At 41.5% G+C, this 21046-nt stretch overlaps 1 protein-coding gene across 3 annotated transcripts in view; it reads right to left on the minus strand.

Moving 5' to 3' along the window:
• WDFY2 (WD repeat and FYVE domain containing 2) overlaps positions 1–21046 on the minus strand; it is a 187635-nt gene that overhangs the window by 102035 nt on the left and 64554 nt on the right. For all 3 annotated transcript variants that reach the window (XR_008685963.2, XR_016038897.1, XM_055426161.2), the window contains exon 2: positions 12901–12968. Coding sequence is in view for 1 of the 3 variants with exons in the window: in XM_055426161.2 (XP_055282136.2) it covers positions 12901–12968 (68 nt within the window). In the remaining 2 variants the exon portion in view is untranslated. The remainder of the gene's footprint in view (positions 1–12900; positions 12969–21046) is intronic.

The following is a 21046-nucleotide window of genomic DNA, read 5'->3' on the forward strand; positions in this document are numbered from 1 at the left end:
TGAGCAGCAGTGAAGACCCAGCACAGCCAAAAATAAATAAAATTATTGACTTTCTTTTTTTTTTTTTAATGAAGAAACAAGAGAAGTCTCATTTTCCAAGTTGTCTGATCAGGACTGGTCATCTCCCTGCTCAGTCTCGGACTGATGACACTTAAAAGAAGGATATTTGGCAAAATTTTAGGAAGCGAGACCATGAAAAGTACAAGTATGATAGGAAAGAAATTTGTAGAGGTCTGTGGGTAATGGGGAAAAATACTCTCTCATATTAGTGCCAGGACTTTAGACCTTGGTGGCCTGTCAAATCTTATCTTTAAACACTTTTATAATACTGGATGTTTTTAAAAAATGAAATCTGGTAGTTTAAGGCAGGGGTTCAGCTTAAAGTTTAGGGAGAATGAAAAGAGAACCCCTAGTCTGGGTGATTATATTAATGACCATATAAATTGAAGGGGGAAAAGCTCAGGATATGAGCCTGTATGGTGCTAGTGGTAAAGAATCTGCCTCCCAATGCGGGAGATGCAAAAGATGCAGGTTCAATCCCTGGGTCGGGAAAATACCCTGGAGAAGGAAATGGCAACCCACTCCAGCATTCATCCCTAGAAAATCCCATGGACAGAGATTTTCCATGGGTAAAATACTGACTGATAGCCTGGTGGGCTACAGTCCCACGGAGGTCACAAAGAGTTGGACATGAGGACATGACTGAACAGCTGACCACGCATCAGCCCTAAGCAAAGGGAACACAAGAAACCAACGTCAGCTTCAAGGGAGCAGTAATTAAATGGATTAGAGAGAAACTGCCTAGTTGGATTTCTAACATCTTTATCCCATGGATGATCTAAGAAGAAATATTGCTCATACTTTCTAAAAAAATGTAAGTTGAGAGAAGGCATTCTCAAAATACTTCTATTTGGGGGAAAGTTGACCCATTTCTATCATTTAAACCTATAATTCTTTCATTTTATGACAAATTTATTTCCTGTCTTTTGCTGATCATTTGAACTTTACTCAAATACAAGTTGCAATGAACTGTGGATTTCAATCACTCTGACAACTTTACTATGCTAAAGGCATTATTTGGCAGGAGACACTAATCTTCATGAGATGTGCTGGTGGGAACTTTAAATAAGCAACAGTACTCTGTGAATAAAACTTCAGGTATTTAAAGGCATCCTGGTGAAGTTAAATGTCAGGATCCTTTGGCAGAAACCAAAACAATACTGTAAAGCAATTATTCTTCAATTAAAAATAAATTAAAAAACAAACAAACAAAATGTCAGGATTCTACGATAAGAGGGCCTTGCCTAGAGAGGCATACAAAGAGAACCCCACCACCATAAAGCAAAGATTTAATTAATTCCCGGACACTACTCCACTCAGCTATGTGTCACAAAATAATATTTATTAGGTTTACAGTATTCGGCCCATGTTTTACTTTACTAAGAACACTTATATTTAGGACTTCAAGTGCTTAGCATGAAAAAGCATTTTTCATTTAAATCAAATATTTTATGAACTCAACTAAAATTAACCCTTGGTTTTGTTTTAATTTAGTCTAAGTAACATCAGCAAAATGACGGTGAATGGGCAGTGGTCCCTTTTTCTCCCAGACAAGTTTTAAGTGACAGTAAAGTGATCTGACTATTGGAAGCTTTAAATTACTCTGTCAGATGAAAATCAGAGTACGCTAAATAAATGTTATAATCATTCAGATTAATTAATATCTGTTATCTTTAGCTTGGATAATCTGTTCTCCTTCAATTCTGTGAAATATCAAACTTCCTTGGGCACTTTTTCTTCTTAGTAAACAGAAAATCAAAAGATCAGATTACATTATTATTTTGGAAAATGTCAATAATAAAAAACAAGTCATTTTCTACACATGGTTCTATAATACAACCTACACCAAAAAGAAACCAACAAAGGAGCAGTATATGTCACAATTAGGAACCAAGAAGTTATGTGAAATAAGATATGAATTAAACAATAGGATGAGTATTTCTGAATCATACACACATTCCCCCACAGCCAACAAACTTCCTCAACTGAATTAAACACCGTTTAAAACTCACCCAAGCAAGCACTATCTTATAAAAACAGAAATACCAAATTCATTATTTTAAATAACTTTCAGTCATTCATCTTCCCACGTGAATTTCCCCCAAAACTCCAATAAACCCAGCAGAAAGGGTGGGACAGCGCACAAACCACATCCACTGTCCTAAGCCTTGGACCTCACCAATGGGAAAATTACAAACTAACTCATTTCCACCCCAAATATAAGTATATCAATATGAACACATTAATCATTTTAATTTTCTAAATCCTCAATTTTAAGCTGCTCTAAGACTACAATTCCAACAGATGGGACACCAATCCAACTACAACCTCACAAATCAACCAATCTTTCCTAAATCCCTCTGGGTCAAGATGAGCAAAGAGAGTGTATATTGCTAAACACCAGGAACCTGAAAATAATCTACAAATATTTGCTTGACATATAACAAAAATATTTCTGCAAATCTGAGAAACATAAAATGGACAGTTTATCTGTTAGGTTCAGAGCAGAGAAAATGACAGGACTTGCCCGAAGTGAGTCAGCAAATTGGTAGCAAAAATGAAAATCAAATTCCAGTTTCCCACCCAGGCATAAGTGCTATCCTATGAGCAATGTTGAACACTCCAATATTAAACAATGCATCTTTATCAGAATTTAATGCAAACAGTATGTTCAAACTGCATCTCTCACTTGTCTTAACTAAGATAACTTACTCAATGCATTCCCTACCTCATTTCACAAAGAATTGAAAATGGCTTTAAAAGCAGATAGGAAAAAAAAACAAACACCAAAGCAAAAGTCTTGACTGAGGAAAATATATCAAATCCGAGAAAGAAAGTCAAAAGAAAGATCTGTTGGGAATATAACAGAGCCCATGTTTCACCTTACCTATAAGGACTATGTACCAAGTCTGTAAAATTGCTCCTCCTAACCTTTTTTGCCTCAAGAATCACACAGAAACTTAGATGTGAGCAAAACAGCCTGGAGGAAATGGAACAGACTGCTGGGGCCCCATGACTGGATTGCTCCTGCCCAACTAAACAGATCAGTTCGTGGGGCCTGGAATCCATTTGGATCATCCCAGGACGCTAGAGCACACAGAAGTTCTGCCTTAGAGAAAACCAAGGGTTTCTGGCTCTCCTACCTGAAAACTCATTTTCCTTAGTGTTCCTTCAAAGGGGCGCTGAGCATGATGGCAGATAAATGTTCATGGCAGTATGACTTACGATAGCCAGGACATGGAAGCAGCCTAAATGTCCGTCAACCAAGGAATGGATAAAGAAGATGTGGTGCATATATACAATGGAATATCACTCAGCCATAAAAGAGAATGAAATAATGCAGCAACTCGGATGGACCTAGAGAGTGTCACACTGAGTAAAGTAACAGAGAAAGACAAGTATCCTGTGATATCACTTCTATATAAAACAAAAAGAGGTACAAATGAACTTACCTACAAAACAGAATAGAAACACAGATGTAGAAAACAAACTTATGGTTCCCGGGGGGTTGGAGGGGAGTGGGGAGGGATAAACTGGGAGACTGGGATTGACATATACACACCACTATATATAAAACAGACAGCTAATAAGGACCCACTGCACGGCACAGGGAATGACCCACTGCACGGCACAGGGAACGCTACTCTCTACTCTGTAATGGCCTGTATGGGAAAAGAATCTAAAAAAGACTGGATACATGTATTTGTGTAACAGATTCACTTGGGTGTATACCTGAAACTGACACAAAATAATCAACTAGACTCCAATAAAATCTTGTTTAAAAAGGCAGATAAAACATTTCACATACACACACAGCAGTATGAGCTGAGAGCCCAATGAATGTAAAGGCATTTCTGCAGAAGGATAACACGAAGCAGGAACTCTCAGAATATAGATGAATAACCGACTGCATATATACCCTTCATACTACACATCACAAATAATAAACAGCCTTTCTCTCAACCAGGCTGATGAAAAAATAAATAAATAAAACTGGAAAAGCAGGCAGTTCAAATGAAGTTTTTCAGTGAGGACTAGAGTTCCTATACTTTATTAACTATTATTTATTTGTTTACTTAAATTTTAAAGTTTTAAAAATTTTAGATTCATTTTTATTGAGGTAACATTGGTTTATAATACTACATATATTTCATAACATTACATAGGGTGATGTAAGATGTTATGGAAAAATCTAAACAAACTTTTTGGTCACCCCAATATTTCTACACTTGCTTCAGTGTGCTCACCACCAAAAATTTAGTTTCCACCTGTCACCATGCATTTGATCCCCTTTACGCATTTTGCCTCCCCTCTGGTGACCACTAATCTGTTCTCACTATATCTATTTATTTTTATTCGGTTTGTTCATTTATTTTATTTGTTGCTGCTTCATATTCCCCAAGAGGGAAATCACACGGTCTTTATCTTTCTCTGTCTGACTTACTTCACTGAGTAGAGTTCCTACACTTGAAAAGTTAGCTGAGCAAATGGTCAAGTGGCCACACTGGTGGAAAAGCTGAAGGGGCCCAACCACAGCCTCAGCCTGGGCAAATGCCATCCCACCAGATGGGATTTTCAAGGCAGAGAGCTGAAAATACTACAAAATGGTCATTTTATTTATTAGGTGTGCCTTTTATTTGTAGTTACCTTTGAAGAGCCATCTTCTGTTGTGCTTCAGGGACAAACGCATAAACACTTAGGAGCCAAAGTAGGTTCCATCTGTCTGTCCTGGCAGTGACAGAATCCACAGAGGTTTTCCAATTGCCCAATCCTCAACTCAGGCCTGAGACTCTGGCCCTCTTAAACTCCTATTCACTATACTTTTGGCAGCCAAGTTGCTTTAACCCTTCTCCATGGGGGATGTGTTGCCAAGAAAGGTCCAGACATGATACCCAATTCTGCAGAGTAAGAAAAATTTCAAACACCTGCCAGCCCGGCTCTTCTCTCTCCTCTACTCCTTTGTCTGACCCCATGAATAGCAAACTAGTTGGTAAAGTAAATCTAAAATAACTCAACCATGAAAATAGGAATGCCTGTGCTTTTTATGTTTGCTTGTTTGTTTTATTCCCCTCTGTTCAGTTCAGTCACTCAGTCGTGTCCGACTCTTTGCGACCCCATGAATCGCTGCATGCCAGGCCTCCCTGTCCATCACCAACTCCCGGAGTCCACCCAAACCCATGTCCATCAAGTCGGTGATGCCATCCAGCCATCTCATCCTCTGTTGTCCCCTTCTCCTCCTGTCCCCAATCCCTCCCAGCATCAGGGTATTTTTCCAATGAGTCAACTCTTCACATGAGGTGGCCAAAGTATTGGAGTTTCAGCTTTAGCATCAGTCCTTCCAATGAACACCCAAGACTGATCGCCTTTAGAACGGACTGGTTGGATGTCCTTGCAGTCCAAGGGACTCTCAAGAGTCTTCTCCAACACCACAGTTCAAAAGCATCAATTCTTCGGCGATCGGCTTTCTTCACAGTCCAACTCTCACATCCATACATGACCACTGGAAAAACCATAGCCTTGACTAGACGGACCTTGGTTGGCAAAGTAATGTCTCTACTTTTTAATATGCTATCTAGGTTGGTCATAACTAAGTGTCTTTTCATTTCATGGCTGCAATCACCATCTGCAGTGATTTTGGAGCCCCAAAAAATAAAATCTGACACTGTTTCCCCATCTGTTTCCCATGAAGTGATGGGACCAGATGCCATGATCTTAGTTTTCTGAATGTTGAGCTTTAAGCCAACTTTTTCACTCTCCTCTTTCACTTTCATCAAGAGGCTCTTTAGTTCCTCTTCACTTTCTGCCATAAGGGTGGTGTCATCTGCATATCTGAGGTTATTGATATTTCTCCCAGCAATCTTGATTCCAGCTTGTGCTTCTTCCAGCCCAGCGTTCCTCATGATGTACTCTGCATATAAGTTCAATAAGCAGGGTGACAATATACAGCCTTGATGTACTCCTTTTCCTATTTGGAACCAGTCTGTTGTTCCATGTCCAGTTCTAACTGTTGCATATAGGTTTCTCAAGAGGCAGGTAGGTGCTCTGGTATTCACATCTCTTTCAGAATTTTCCACAGTTTATTGTGATCCACACAGTCAAAAGCTTTGGTTTAGTCAATAAAGCAGAAGTAGATGTTTTTCTGGAACTCTCTTGCTTTTTCAATGATCCAGCAGATGTTGGCAATTTGATCTCTGGTTCCTCTGCCTTTTCCCCTCTATAGTAAGATGCAAATACAGTGGTTGAAATGGTATCTATTAGAAGCCTGGAACAAATAATAACATTTACAGCTGTAACTAAAACCTTAACTCTGTACCCTCAGGAAGGTTCCTCCCTGGTATTTAAGGTCAGGCAGGTCCCAGCTGGGAAGGCTATACTTGATCTTGTCATAGTAGGCTACTTTCCAGCTACCATGTGAGATAATGTCAGGAAGATACTATTTTTGAAAGAATATTTGATAAGGACATACTCTTATTTCTCACTCATCCATAAACATCAGCTTAGAGGAAACTAAGAAACAAATCATCAGTCACCCCAAATTCTCTATAGATAGCAGGGTTTAAAATAGACCTTCCAGACTTCCCTGATGTTCCAGTGGTTAAGAATCTGCCTGCCAATGCAGGGGACATCAGATTCGATTCCTGGTCCAAGAAGATCCCACATGCCACGGGGCAACTAAGCCCATGCACCACAAGTACTGAGCCCACCGTCAAGAGCCCAAAAACTGCAGCTGCTGAGCCCTCAAACCAGGTACTGAAGTCCATGCACCTGGAGCCCAGACTCTGTAACAAGAGAAGCCTTGCACTGCAACTAGAAAATAGACCCTACTCACTGCAACCAGAGAAAGCCTGTGAGCCTCAGCGAAGAGCCTGTGCATTGCAACACAGACCCAATATAGCCAAAAATAAAAAACAAATAAATTCTAAAAATATAAACTGGAACTTTCTTAGGGACCTCTTGTGACCATGTGCCCATTACACCTACTTCTGTTAAAAATCACCATGCACAGTGGTACTCATTTTAGGTCTGGCTCCCCCAGCAGACTGTACATACCATGAAGATAGGAATCATCTGCCATATTAAACACTCTATCCTGGGGCTTCCCTGGTGGTCCAGTGGTTAAGACTCCATGCTCTCAATGTAGGAGACACGGGTTCAAACCCTGGTCGGGGAACTAAGATCCCACATGCCACAGAGCACGGCCAAAACAAAATAAATAAACACCTCATTCTTAGCACACTGCACAGTGTTTGGTATGGAAGAAATATTTAAAAATTGTTGAATGCACTGTCCAAAGAAATTAAACAAGATATTTCTTTCTGCTTTTCATCTTTACTTGCTCTCACTTTTCCCATATGGTTTTCAACTCAATACCTCAGAGGCACCAATAGGGACCTACTGGACTGCATGGCTCAGTCTTTTCTCTTTAAAGATCACAGAGATGCAGGAGAAAGTGAAAAGACAGGAACTTGGAGGTGTACACTCAGGGTTAGGCTGAGTCAGATACTTGCAGCGACAAGCAGCAGGAACCCACTGCATGGACTTAAGTGCAGATAGGCACATGGCAGTAAAACAAAGGGCACCTCTTGAACTCAAGGGCAGAATCAGAGTCAAGCTTGGGGGTTCAGAGCATGAAGAAAACCTTAAGGCATCACTTGCTCAGGCTTCTCTCCCTCTGGAGCCAAGTGATTCACACTTCCTTCATGCAGACAAATGCCACAAAGCTGTTGGATTTCTGTGTTCCCAGCTCAAGGGGCTAGCCTAGGGTGAGACTAGCATTTCCTACTTCAAACTAAATTCCTGGAAAAACTGGACTGGCTCAGGGGCAAACAGCCTTAACCAGGCAAATCTAGTTTCTCCTATATCCCTCCTGGAGAGGAAGCAAGTCATGATCTTTGCAACCCTATTGACTATAGCTTACTAGGCTCCTCTGTCCATGGGATTGTCCAGGCAAGAAAACTGGAGTGAGTTGTCATTCCCTTCTCCAGGGGATCTTCCCAAACCAGGGATTGAACCCCAGTCTCCTGCACTGGCAGGCGGATACTTTACCACTGAGCCTCCAAGGAAGCCCAGGGAAGCGGGAGCATCTCAGAAAAGACAGGGTATGAGGATACCTCCAAAGCAGTGGTTGGGTTTTCGATTATCAATTGAATATTTGATCAACTAGAATGTGTACTTATATCTATGTATTTCCAAATCAACACTGTACAGAAAGATGCTCCTCATCTTTCTCTCACATGCCACTCTCTGAAGTTCATGCAGTCCTATCACACTCTGCCTTTCAGGCGCACTCCTTGCCCTCAAACTTGGCCCTCAGTATTCATTCTTGCTCATCTAATGTCTTCTGCTCCCTTCCCTGCTGCTGATGCTAGTGCTGCTAAGTCGCTTCAGTCGTGTCCGACTCTGTGCGACCCCATAGAGGGCAGCCCACCAGGCTCCCCCCTCCCTGGGATTCTCCAGGCAAGAACACTGGAGTGGGCTGCCATTTCCTTCTCCAATGCATGAAAGTGAAAAGTGAAAGTGAAGTCAGTCAGTCATGTCTGACTCATAGCAACCCCATGTACTGCAGCCTACCAGGCTCCTCCATCCATGGGATTTTCCAGGCAAGAGTACTGGAGTGGGGTGCCACTGCCTTCTCCCCCTTCCCTGCAATCAACTCCAAATACTTCTCAATGCGATAAAATGTTACTATCCTACTCAGAATGTGACAAACACCATATTAAAAGGGCTTTTTTTCTTTTCAGTGTTTGATATTCCAGGTTCTGTGACTTTTTTCCCAACTTTATTAAGGTATAATTTTCAAATAAAATTATAAGGTATCTGAAGCTTACAAAGTGATGAGTTGATACATGTTGTGAAAGGATTCCTGCCATCAAATTAACACATTTTTAATTCACCTCACATATTTCTTTTTTTTTTTTGGTAAGGACATTTAAGTTGTACTCTCTCAGCAAATTTCAATCTTACAAAACATGTTATCAACTAGAGGTCACCATGTTATACACTAGATCCCCAGATTCCACACACCCCATAACTGAACTTACATTTGCCACCTCTTTGCCCCTAGCAACCACTTTTCTACTCTCTGTTTCTGAGTTCAACTTTTTTTAAAGTTATTTTAATGGACAAATTAAGCAAATAAATCATATATTTCACATACAAGATATTATCTGTTTTCCTCTGGATTTGGAATACTACTTTTTTTATATGACTATAAACACACAATATGGTCATATCTGCTTTGTGGTGTCCATATTATAGCCTCTAGTAGTTTTCCACTTAGTGAGTGAAGTAAAGGCGCTCAGTCGTGTCTGACTCTTTGCAACCCCATGGACTATAGCCTACCAGGCTCCTCCGTCCATGATTTTCTAGGCAAAAGTACAGGAGCAGGTTGCCATTTCCTTCTCCAGGGGATCTTCCCAACCCAGGGATCAAACCCAGGTCTCCCGCATTGCAGACAGACGCTTTACCATCTGAGCCACCAGGGAAGCCCCTTTGTAACTAATACCAAATACCCCTTATTTCAGGACAATATTGAGTAACCTCTTAACAAAACACCTTCCAATAGAAAGGATTGCCAAAAAAAAAAAAAAGTGGATATTCAATAAATGAATACATTCTAAATGACATGAAAATGTAGCCTATTTCCTTATGCAATAAGACTCTGCCTCTCTTAAGGTAAACAAAAGAGCTTGCTCAGAGATCAGCTCCTATGTTATCTGAATGCATATGATCCCTAATATAAAAGCCAATTTCCAATCAGCTGTGAAGAACACAGCCTTCTGTTCTTTTCACCCTCCACGATAGATGGAACCGTCCAACAATGAAAGATTATGGAAATTATCCTGACCATTCACCCGCTGTTTACCTGCATCTTCTGGCACCCAGCTTGATGGCCTGTATATAGTCAGTGCACAGTAAATATTTGATCAACTAGAATGTGTACTTATATCTATGTATTTCCAAATCAACACTGTACAGGCATGAGCCTTCACATGTGTTCATGTAAACATATGTAAATAGATCAGCATATTGGTTGTTCAGTCACTAAGTTATGTCCAACTCTTTGTGACCCCATGGACGGCAACACGCCGGCTCTCCTGTCCTTCACTATCTCCTGGAGGTAGTTCAAACTCAGGCAGTGACCACTGAGTCAGTGATGCTATTTAACCATCTCATGCAGTCATCCCCTTCTTCTTCTGCCCTCAATCTTATCCAGCATCAGGGTCTTTTCCAGTGAGTTGGCTCTTCGCATCAGGTGGCCAAAGTATTCTCCAGCTTCAGCATCAGTGCTTCCAATGAAATTCAGGGTTGATTTCCTTTACGATTGATTGGTTTGATCTCTTTGCTGTCCAAAGGACTCTCGAGAGTCTTCTCCAGCACCACGATTAGAAAGCATCAATTCTTTGGCGTTCAGCCTTCTTTACGGTCCAACTCTCACACCTGCACATGACTACTGGAAAAAACCATTTCCTGCATGTTGGAGAAAATGCCAAAAGGCAACCTCAAAATATAAAAGGCATTCAAATCACCTTGGGATCTTTTAAAATGTAAATTCTCATTCAGTAGATCACCCAGTATTTGTATTTCCAGTAAGTTCTCAGCTGACCTTGATGCTGCCGGTCCACAGACCACACGCTGATAGCAAAGTAATCCCTTCTTTACTCCCTTTCGTAGACGGTCACAGGCAAAATAATTACAGGGTCATTCTTCTCAAAGATCACGTTTGGTCACTTAGGAAAATGTATGATAATACTCTCAGGGAAACTCATCTTTGTTAACAGATTTGAGTCTTCAGTAGGTACTTCTTTACTGAGCACCTATGTCAGCTGCAGGAGCTACAGCAGCTTTCTTTAGTCACTCACAGATACAGCTTACCAAAGGACAAGCATGCAACTCGAGGTTTCTCTGTATCCTCTGTGATATTTGAATAAGAACATTAGAGAGTGACATCAGATGTGTACGGATGTGTGTATTGGGGAGTGGGGGTGGTTGGTGAGCAACTGTTTAGGATCCCGCATCTTCATGAGGTTCCTATCAACACCTCTCTCAACGAGATTCCTTAAGCGCCATCCCCAAGCCCTCGTCACTCTGCCCACATTGGCCTCTCCTGTCTTCAGAGTCACATGGAAATTACAGGACTCTGGGGTCAGCTTCAGCTTGCTGGACTACAGAATTTCCCCAGCTCAGCCTGCTGGATATTATGTCAAGTGTGATGAAAAAGGCTGTAGGTAAGACAGGTTATACCACTTAAAAATAAGGAAAAAAAAAAAAATCAATCACAGAATTCCTTTCCTTTTCCATTTACCTAAGGCCTCATCACTGCCAAGACTTAAGAAGAAAATTCACCTTGGGTCTTTGTTGTGCAATGGCGTCTGCTGGAGGCACAACCAGTAAGATGAGAATCTAAGCATAGTAAGTTCCCTACATACGAAACCTTCAAGTTGCGAGTTTTCAAAGATGCGAACGTGCCCCGCTATGCCAGCTGTTGTACTATACTTTTCAAGGTACTATACTGTAAGACTAAATGTTTATTTTTTGTGTTTGTTTGCTTTTTATGTATTATTTGTGTGAAAAGTATTATAAACCTATTACAGTACAGTACTATGTAGCCAATTGTGTTCGTTGGGTACCCAGGCTAACTTTGCTGGACTTAAGAGAATGCGTTCTCAGGATGGAACTCATATGCATGTAGGGGACTTACTATACTGAATTATAAGTTTCTTTTCAATAATGTAGAGTGGGATACTTGGTTCAACTACATGGTTATCATCTATTCACTACGATTCTAAAGAAATGCAAACCTCAAAGATAAATTTGAAATCATAGAATCCATTACATCCTTGATAATGTATTTGTTCATAAACACGCAAAATTGTTGCTTAAGTTATTACAACCTTCTTTTGCCAGAGGCATAAGCTTAAGCATATCTATAGTGAGGCATGAATTTTTCTGGGTTGTATGTCGGGATACTGGCATCAAGGGAAGAGGTGCACATTGCAGGAAGCCGGAGGGTACAGAAACCCAAACGACAGACCTAGGGCCTTTTTCTAGTATGCCAATTTCAATTAAAGTTTGCAGGAAGGGGAGTAAGAGAAATGTTTAATAATATGACTAACAATGAATTCAAACAATTACACTAAAATAAAAATGGAATAAGATACCCAAACTTCCTTAATTTTGATAAAACCACAGACTATAAAGAAATTTCCTGTCTGGGGAGGGGGTCGGGGGGTGCGGGCAGCAGCTCTCTCCCTGCAGGGGAACTTCTGCCAGTTTAAGAATCTAAGAATTAGTCATCTTTTTTAAAAAGTATATTTGAAAGATTCACTATTTATCAGTGCAAGGACATATTTCTCATAGAAGCTTTTGGGGAAATGAGACAGACTTCTAATTAGAACATTTCAATCCACAGCAAATCCTTTTGAGAACTGAATGTTCAATGCTGAATGTCCTGAATTTGAACAAATAGAACAATAATGTAAGAACAAATTTACTTCACAAATGTAATCACTGGACAAAATTTTGAATTGTCTAAGGAAATACTTCACAAAAAAGTTAAACAAAAAGTTGGAAATGAGAGGGAGATAACTGTAATCAGGGAGCCTAGGTATTTAAGTCCTTCCATTGATCTTACTCAGAAACCATGTATATAGTCAGTTTCAAAGCAATTTTCTCATTTTACATAGAGAGCTAAAATGACATAATACGGTCCTTTCCATTACAATGATAATCCCAACCCTCATGCATCTCTATTCAAGAGAACACAGAGCAGGCAATCTGGGGAAGAAGGGGAGTTGGGGTCCCCGTCTGATTCTTAAAGACAGAGACCCAGATACTTACAAGGCATCACATGGTATATGCTTGGCCAGTACTGTCCACTGTCTCTCTTTAACCATACACGAACAGTCCTGCAACGAAAGAAATGGGTGTGTTAAATCACAGTATTTTTGGTCATGGGAAAGTTGATAGAAGGTCTTAAAATATATATACAGTGGACCCTCAACAACACAGATTTGAACTATACAGGCCTACTTATAAGTGGACTGTTTTTCATCAAATATGTACCGCAGTACTACACAAGGCACGAATGGTCGACTCTGAGATGTGGAACCACCGACGCAGAAAGCCAACTATAAAGTCATGTGCAGATTTTATTTTTTAATATAATTTTACCTATTTATTTATGGCTGTGCTGGGTCTACATTGCTGTGTGGGCTTTTCTCCAGTTGCAGCAAGTGGGGGCTACTCTTCATTGCAGTGCGCAGGCTTCTCATTGTGGTGGCTTCTCTTGGTATGGAACATGGGCTCTAGGGCACGCTGGCTTCAGAAGTTTCAGCTCCCACGCTCTAGAGCACACGCTCGATAGGGTGCACAGGACTTAGCTGCTCCGAGGCATGTGGGATAGTCCTGAATCAGGGATCGAACCTGTGTCTCCTGCATTGGCAGGTGGATTCTTCACCGAGACACCAGGGAAGCCCTATACGCAGATTCTAAACTGCACGGAGAATCAATGCCTCTAACTGTTCAAGGGTCAACTCTGTGTGTGTACATGACATATTCATCTTGCTGTAATTAAATAATATATATTACATATAAATATGTATAACATATGTTTGTTTATAACATATCTCTATACAACACATGAATATAGACCTTAACTATATATATACACACATTATATATATGTGGACATACACACCACTTATGCTTTTCTAAAGACATTATATTCCTTAAATTTAAGGCTGCATATATTTAGAATTACATGACTGTTTTATAATTAAATATTTAAGGATAATTAAATTTTATCCTCATATGTATTTATATACCCACATGTGACAGTGTTCGAAAATTATTCTTGTAGCTGTTTTGCTCTTGGAGTATATGGCCTTTGCCCTAGTCTGCTGGAAGCATTCATCTCCCTGGGCAGTAATTGGGATTTACTAGGGAAGAACACAGGAAGAGATAATGAAGCAATATGCAACATCTGACACACAAAGAAGGATTACTAGTAAATTCAGTCTTACAAGCTAGGCCATTGTTTCAAAATAGGGTTTTTCCAAACACAGACAAGCAATGGTAAAACTCTGAGACTGAGATTACTGAGCTAGAGGACTGACTGCGGAACCCACCAGGGAACAGGGTAATCCCGCAACAAGGTGGGGGATGAGGGTCCACGCCAGATGGACATGTGGTAGACATCCAGGACAGAGGACGAGATGGTTGGATGGCATCATCAACTCAACGGACATGAGTCTGAGCAAATTCCAGGAGATTGTGAAGGACCAGGAAGCCTGGCATGCTGCAATCTATGGGGTCACAAAGAATTGGACACGACTGAGTGACTGAACAACAAGACATTCAGGAGAGCCTGGAGAGGAGGCGTCAAAGAGAAAATGATGCTGTCAGGGGACACTGTTAGGTTCTTATCAACCAGAAAGGCCCACCACAAGTTACACCAGCATCCACCCACAAGACCAACACAACCAGGAGGTAAAGGGACATTGCCCCAGAGACCAGAGGAAGTAGCCAACATCAAACCAAGGGAAATGAACACTGCCCCATGGCTGCCAGGAGATCATATACACCACAACTCTCACCCCATACCCCTAAACCATCCCAGGGTAAAAAGCGGACACTGAGCACTTTTATCTCAGAGAGAACTGGACAATATCTAAATAGACTATTTAAGTCATTACTGTAGACGAAGTTTTAAACTGTATTGGATTTCTTCCCCAGTTAATCAGTGGGTCACCCAATAGGAGGGAAAGACTAACTACAGACACAATAAGGATGTGCCATTTTCTCTGTATAGACACAAGATACGATGTAGCGCTATATCAGGACACCACTACCTATACTTGTAAAATCCCATCTTGTCGGTCAACCAGCCAATTTGTGAGATGGACAGGTGTAATGGAAAATAATTCCTAAGAAATAACTCAATACATACAGTATTTATACACCTAATCAGCCTTCACTTAAATTCTTTTCATAATCTACACCAATACATTCTACTATGGAGACTATTATCTCAACAAGAATAAATAAAAGAGTGCCACCATGGAAAATGGTAGAACAGGAAGTTCCAAGAATCAGTCCCTGTACCAAATCAATTATGGAGCTGGGAAGAACTGTCAGAATCACTGTTTCAGAATTCTAAAGTCTAGTTAGACACTTGCCGCATCCATGGGAAAGCCTGATGAAGAAGCAGGTTTGTGGCAGTAAATGTCACATCTTGCAGCTACCATCATGCATGCCCCATTCACACAGCAGGTGGCTGTGGAGACTGTGGCTCGTGTTCACAGAGTGGCTTTAAGGTACCAGGGTGCTGGAACCCTGTCCTTCAAATCTGGGGGATGTGTGTTTTGATTTGCCGAGCGGTTCACTGAGGGAGTAGAGAAGAAACTGGCCTTTCTCTCAGTCCTCTACGTCTGAAGGGCTTCCAGGGCAGTCTCTGCCAAAAGAATTTAAAGGGAAGGAAGACCTTTTTCTCCTTAATGAAATCACTGGTTGACCTCAGAGATAGAAGAACAGAAACTTCAATGATCACATACAATAAGAAATACAGTCTTTGCAGAAAGAGCTTGGAAAAGTCGCTAAACAGACAACTGCACCATTCAACAAGTAACAAGAGCAATCTCTAGAAAGGAGGGGGATTGTGACTTTCAGTTACCACATTATAATATTTAAAATATTCAGTTTCTAGACTTGTGTTTGCCAAGGCAGAGGGGAAGTAAGGGAGGGGTAGACTGGGCATCTGGGGTTAGAAGATGCAAACCATTATGTACAGAATGTGGTTATGTGGGTTATGAGCTCATGGCCATCACAGGGAACATCTTCCATTTGGTGGGAGTTTTCATATCTATTAAAAAAAAAAAAAACTCAGGATGTATGTATCAGATACTATTATCAAAGTATTTCAGAGAGGAACTAAAGCAGAGGATACAGATCAGGGTTCTGTCCTGGGAAGGCCCCATAGCGTCGTACTCAAACACAATTTGACTCCCTCATTAGAAAATAAGTGTGAGGGGAGTTCCCTGGCTGTCCGGTGGTTATGTTGCAGAGAAGATTCTGACTCCACGCTGGAACTGTTTCTTTCACTTGCTTTTCGTTGCTGTTGTTATTACAGGCAGCAGCCTGCCTCAGAGGACCCTGCCCCTCTGCCTAAGTGTTTAACTAAAGTGCCTTTGATCAGCTCACAGGGAGAAAATCTGACCCTGTCCACCTGTGAAAAGAAGAGGTTAACACACCCCTTACAAAGGCCGGCTGTTCTCAGAGGTGCTTTGAAAACCAATGGCCCTTTTTACTTCACTTCCTCTCTGCTCTCCCTCTCGATTCTGCCTGTTCACGTTAGTCCCTCACCGCTTCTCTCTCTGGTTCTATAAAGGAGTCTGGCATCCAGATCCCCAGCAAGCTGGCTATGCTCAGACATTTCTTGGTTGTTCAGTCACTCAGTCAGGGCTGATTCTGCGATCACACGCCAGGCTTCCCTGTCCTTCACCATCTCCCGGGGCTTGCTCAAACTCATGTCCACTGAATTGGTGATGCCATCCAACCATCTCATCCTCTGTCGTCCCCTTCTCCTCCTGCCCTCAACCTATCCCAGCATCAGGGTCTTTTCCAATGAGTCAGCTCTTCACATCAGGTGGCCCAAGTATTGGAGGTTCAGCTTCAGCATCCGTCCTTCCAATGAATATTCAGGACTGATCTCCTTTAGGATGGACTGGTTGGATCTCCTTGCAGTCCAACGGACTCTCAAGAGTCTTCTCCAATACCAAGTTCAAAAGCATCAATTCTTCCACACTCAGCTTTCTTTATAGTCCAACTCTCACATCCATACATGACTACTGGGAAAACCATAGCTTTGGTTTTCTGACAAACCATAGGAATGTCTCTGCTTTTTAATATGCTGTCTAGGTTGGTCATAACTTTTCTTCTAAGGAGTAAGTGTCTTTTAATTTCATGGCTGCAGTCACCATCTGCAGTGATTCTGAAGCCCCCCAAAATAAAGTCAGCCATTGTTTCCAGTGTTTCTCCATCTATTTGCCATGAAGTGATGGGACCGGATTCCACGAACTTAGTTTTCTGAATGTTGAGTTTTAAGTCAACTTCTTCACTCTCCTCTTTCACTTTCATCAAGAGGCTCTTTAGTTCCTCTTCATTTTCTGTCATAAGGGTGGTGTCAACTGCATATCTGAGGTTGTTCATATTTCTCCCGGCAATCTTGATTCCAGCTTGTTCCTCATCCAGGCCGGCATTTCGCATGATGTACTCTGCATGTAAGTTAAATAAGCAGAGTGACAATATACAGTATTGACATACTCCTTTCCCAATTTGGAACCAGTCTGCTGTTCCATGTCCAGTTCTAAATGTCGCTTCCTGACCTGCATACAGGTTTCTCAAGAGGCAGGTCAGGTGGTCTGGTATTCCCATCTCTTTCAGAATTTTTCAGTTTGTTGTGATCCACACAGTCAAAGGCTTTGGCAGAGTCAGTAACTTTCTGCTAAATCAGTAAACAAGGATGCCACAGCCATTAGCAATTGCTGCCACTACTGATGGTGAGCTGGTGAGCCCTGAGGGAACTCAGGAAGGAAAGAATACCTGCCAACTAGCAGACATCAGACTGTAGCCATTCCCCACAGTGAGCCCTGAGGAAGCTCAGGATGTGAAGGCACAGGACACTGACCCCAGATAGCCAAGATTTGTATCAAAGGAATGATTTCAGTGAGCCCCGACTCTTTGCATGTTCCCATTTGTAGGAAAGTGCTAAATTTGTTAACATGCGATATGTGGTTTTCTTTAGTTAATAATCACCATCTCATGTTCAGACTATCTGCTTTTATTGTAAAATTTCTATATAACCTGGTTGCTCCCCTGCCTCCCTGGAGCTGTTCTCTCAGGATTACTTGAGATGCTGTCTCCCAGGCTTGAAGTCCTAAAAATTCCCACCAAATAAAACGTAACTCTCAACTTTTAGGTTGTGAATGTTTAAGTCCACAGCAGCATCTGTACTATGTACACAAAGGTTGTCACACTATTCTAATGTTAGCTGAACCAATGGTCTTTCCGATGCATAAATTATTTTTAAAATATATAAACACATACACACACATTTTTGTTTTTAAAGTAACAGTGTTCCTAAAAATCCTGGTTAAAAAAGGTACACATCAAATCAACACAGTTAGCACAGACTTGGTTAAAGATTTTTTTAAAACAGGTCAAAAAGGTGACAGGATAATATTAGCTTTAATTTGAATAACAGTAACAAACATTTCTACAGAAATAACAGCCCCTCAAACACTTTGCATATACATTTAATCTTTACGAAGCCCTACGAAACAGAAACCATCCCTTAGAGACAAAAGTATAAGCCCAACGCAGCTTAAGTGATTTATCCATAACCAGAGAGTGGATGCAGTTATTTTAAATTCTGTGTCGTCTTCAGTAAATATTAACATATTAGCTTCGTTACATGAACATGTATCTGATAATTGGTAAATTTTACAATCTAAAAATAAAATGCTATAAAGACACCTGTTCTCTTATGTTCAGAGGTGTAACAGCAATTTAAAAAGGAAAAAAAGACACTGCATCCCAGAGGTCAAAAGCACAATTTGGAAGGCTCAAAGTTTCTTAGATAAATTAATTCCCACTATACAAAGCCTGTAAGTCAAGTGTTCATTTTTTCACATATTGTATTTTAAAAGCAACACAAAAAACTTTTTTCTTTGAAAAAAAAAAAACAAGAAATAACAGCTGTTGATTAAGAGAGTTAAACCAGTAGAGGTCAGTGTCCTGGAGAAGAAAAATGCATGACCTGCTAAAATGCAGAGAAACTGTATCCGTCGCCCACGCAAAGTCCTGGGGTGAAGAAGAAAACCAACACAGCACAGCCCAGGCCACTTTGCCACGTCCTGTTTTCTTCTCCCAAGGCCTCTTCTTCTCCCCCAAGTTCTCAGCAGTAGGTAGAAACACACTGGGGAGAAGCAGTGGTCATCTCAAAACTAGCAAGATGAAGCCCCCCCACAGTGGGGCTCAGTGAGTTGAACAGCTGGGCTATTTTGAAAATACCTTGGACACAGCTGACCACATTTCAACAAGTAAAAATTACTTTAAAATATGGCCTTGAAATATTATTCCTTAGACCTGAAAAAAATTTTTTAAGTTACAATAGATGTTAGATAAATTGTGCATTTATCAAAAACTCCCCTATGATCAGAGCTGGTTGGCTCCATGACTGAATTCTAAATACAGTCAGAAGAAACGACATTTTATCTTACTTGGCATCTGCCCCAGGGCCAAGCCCCATGTGAGGTCCCCAACTGGTGCTCATCATTTGTGACATGCAAGAAGGACTGGTCAAAATTCCTCCCTCTGGTCACCTGTCCTAGTCAGGAAGTCTCTATTTATACCTGCACAGAACTCACGCAGAATGGCAGCAACCGAGCTGGGCTGACACCGAAAAATCTGTCCACTGTGCTGAGATGATGGGAAGGAACTAGAAATCCTTCCCTTCTTAGTGCCAGCATCTACTGATACTCCAAAGAAATAAGAAAGGGAATGGTATTGCCAGGCTGCTCCCATCCCACCCCAAGTTATTCCAAAGAACCAAATCCAGCGCCTGGCTGAGCTACAACCTCAGGCAGGGCAGGTGTGTGCTCCTCACAGCCATCCCCCAGCTCAGCAGCCAGAGGGGTACAATCAAGTGTGTGTGTGTGGGGGGGGGGGTGCTTCCTTCATGAGATTGTCGCAGGTTTCTGCTTGACTTTGTTTTGACCAGTGCTAATTCTCAGATGCTGCCAGGGGAATTAAGTTGGACACGGCTGCTGAACCGTGTATCTGCCCATGTGTGTGTGTGTGTGTGTGTGCACGTTCGTACAGAGACATACAGCCAAGCACCACACCAGGTCCATCCTATCCGGGAATATACCCTCTGCTCTACATTCTAGCCATCTTTAAGTCCACTTATCCTGGTGGGGACAATGAAATACCACAACGGGAACAACTTTCGTTTTCTAAAACTATTAAAATCTTTGAAGTTAGGAATTCTGCCCCACTGCCCCACAACTGCACTTACACATTCAATCAATGACCTCTTTCTTTTTTTTTCAGTTTTGATGATGCCGAGTCTTCACTGCCGTGGGCGGGCTTTCTCTAATTGTGGCAATCAGGGGCTTCTCTTGTTGCAAAGAACAGGCTCTAGGTGTGTGGGCTTAGTTGCTTCGCAGCATGTGGGATCTTCCTAGAGCAGAGATGGAACCCGTGTCCCCTGCATTGGCAGGAGGAATTTTGACCACAGGACCACCAGGGAAGTCCAATCATTGACTTTTTGATCATTAATTCAAGCAAGAACCATTTTATTAAATGTACGGATGTGAGAGTTAGTCCGAAAACAAGGCTAAGTGCTAAAGAATTGATACTTTCAAACTATGGTGCTGGAGAAGACTCTTGAGAGGCCCTTGGACAGCCAGGAGATCAAACCAGTCAATCCTAAAGGACATCAACCCTGAATAATTCACTGGAAGGACTGTTGCTGAGGCTGGTGCTTCAATACTTTAGCCATCTGATGCGAAGGGCCGACTCATTGGAAAAGACCCTGATGCTGGGAAAGACTGAAGGCAAAAGGAGAAGGGGGTGGCAGAGGGTGAGATGAATTTGAGCAAACTCCAGGGTACAGTGGAGGACAGAGGAGTCTGGCATGCTACAGTCCATGGGGTCGCAAAGAGTCAGACACGACTGAGCTACTGAACAACAACAACAAAAGGGACGAGTACATGAAATGCACAAAAACAAACAAATGCCAGCTGTGCACAGTAAGATCCACGGTAGGGAGAAGCCCGCACTGTTCCAGAAGCATCTGGGAGCATCTTACTCTGACAACAGAGCTGGGTCAGGGGACGGTGGATGAAGCTTTCGAGGGCTCTGCGACGCTGAAAAGTCTGGATTTTACTTTGAGGATGCTGGGAAGCTGATGGAGGGTGAGCAG

The sequence above is a fragment of the Moschus berezovskii genome, chromosome 13 (assembly GCF_049115385.1).
Source record: "Moschus berezovskii isolate FMDL1 chromosome 13, NW_MosBer_1.0, whole genome shotgun sequence".
NCBI lineage: Eukaryota > Metazoa > Chordata > Mammalia > Artiodactyla > Moschidae > Moschus > Moschus berezovskii.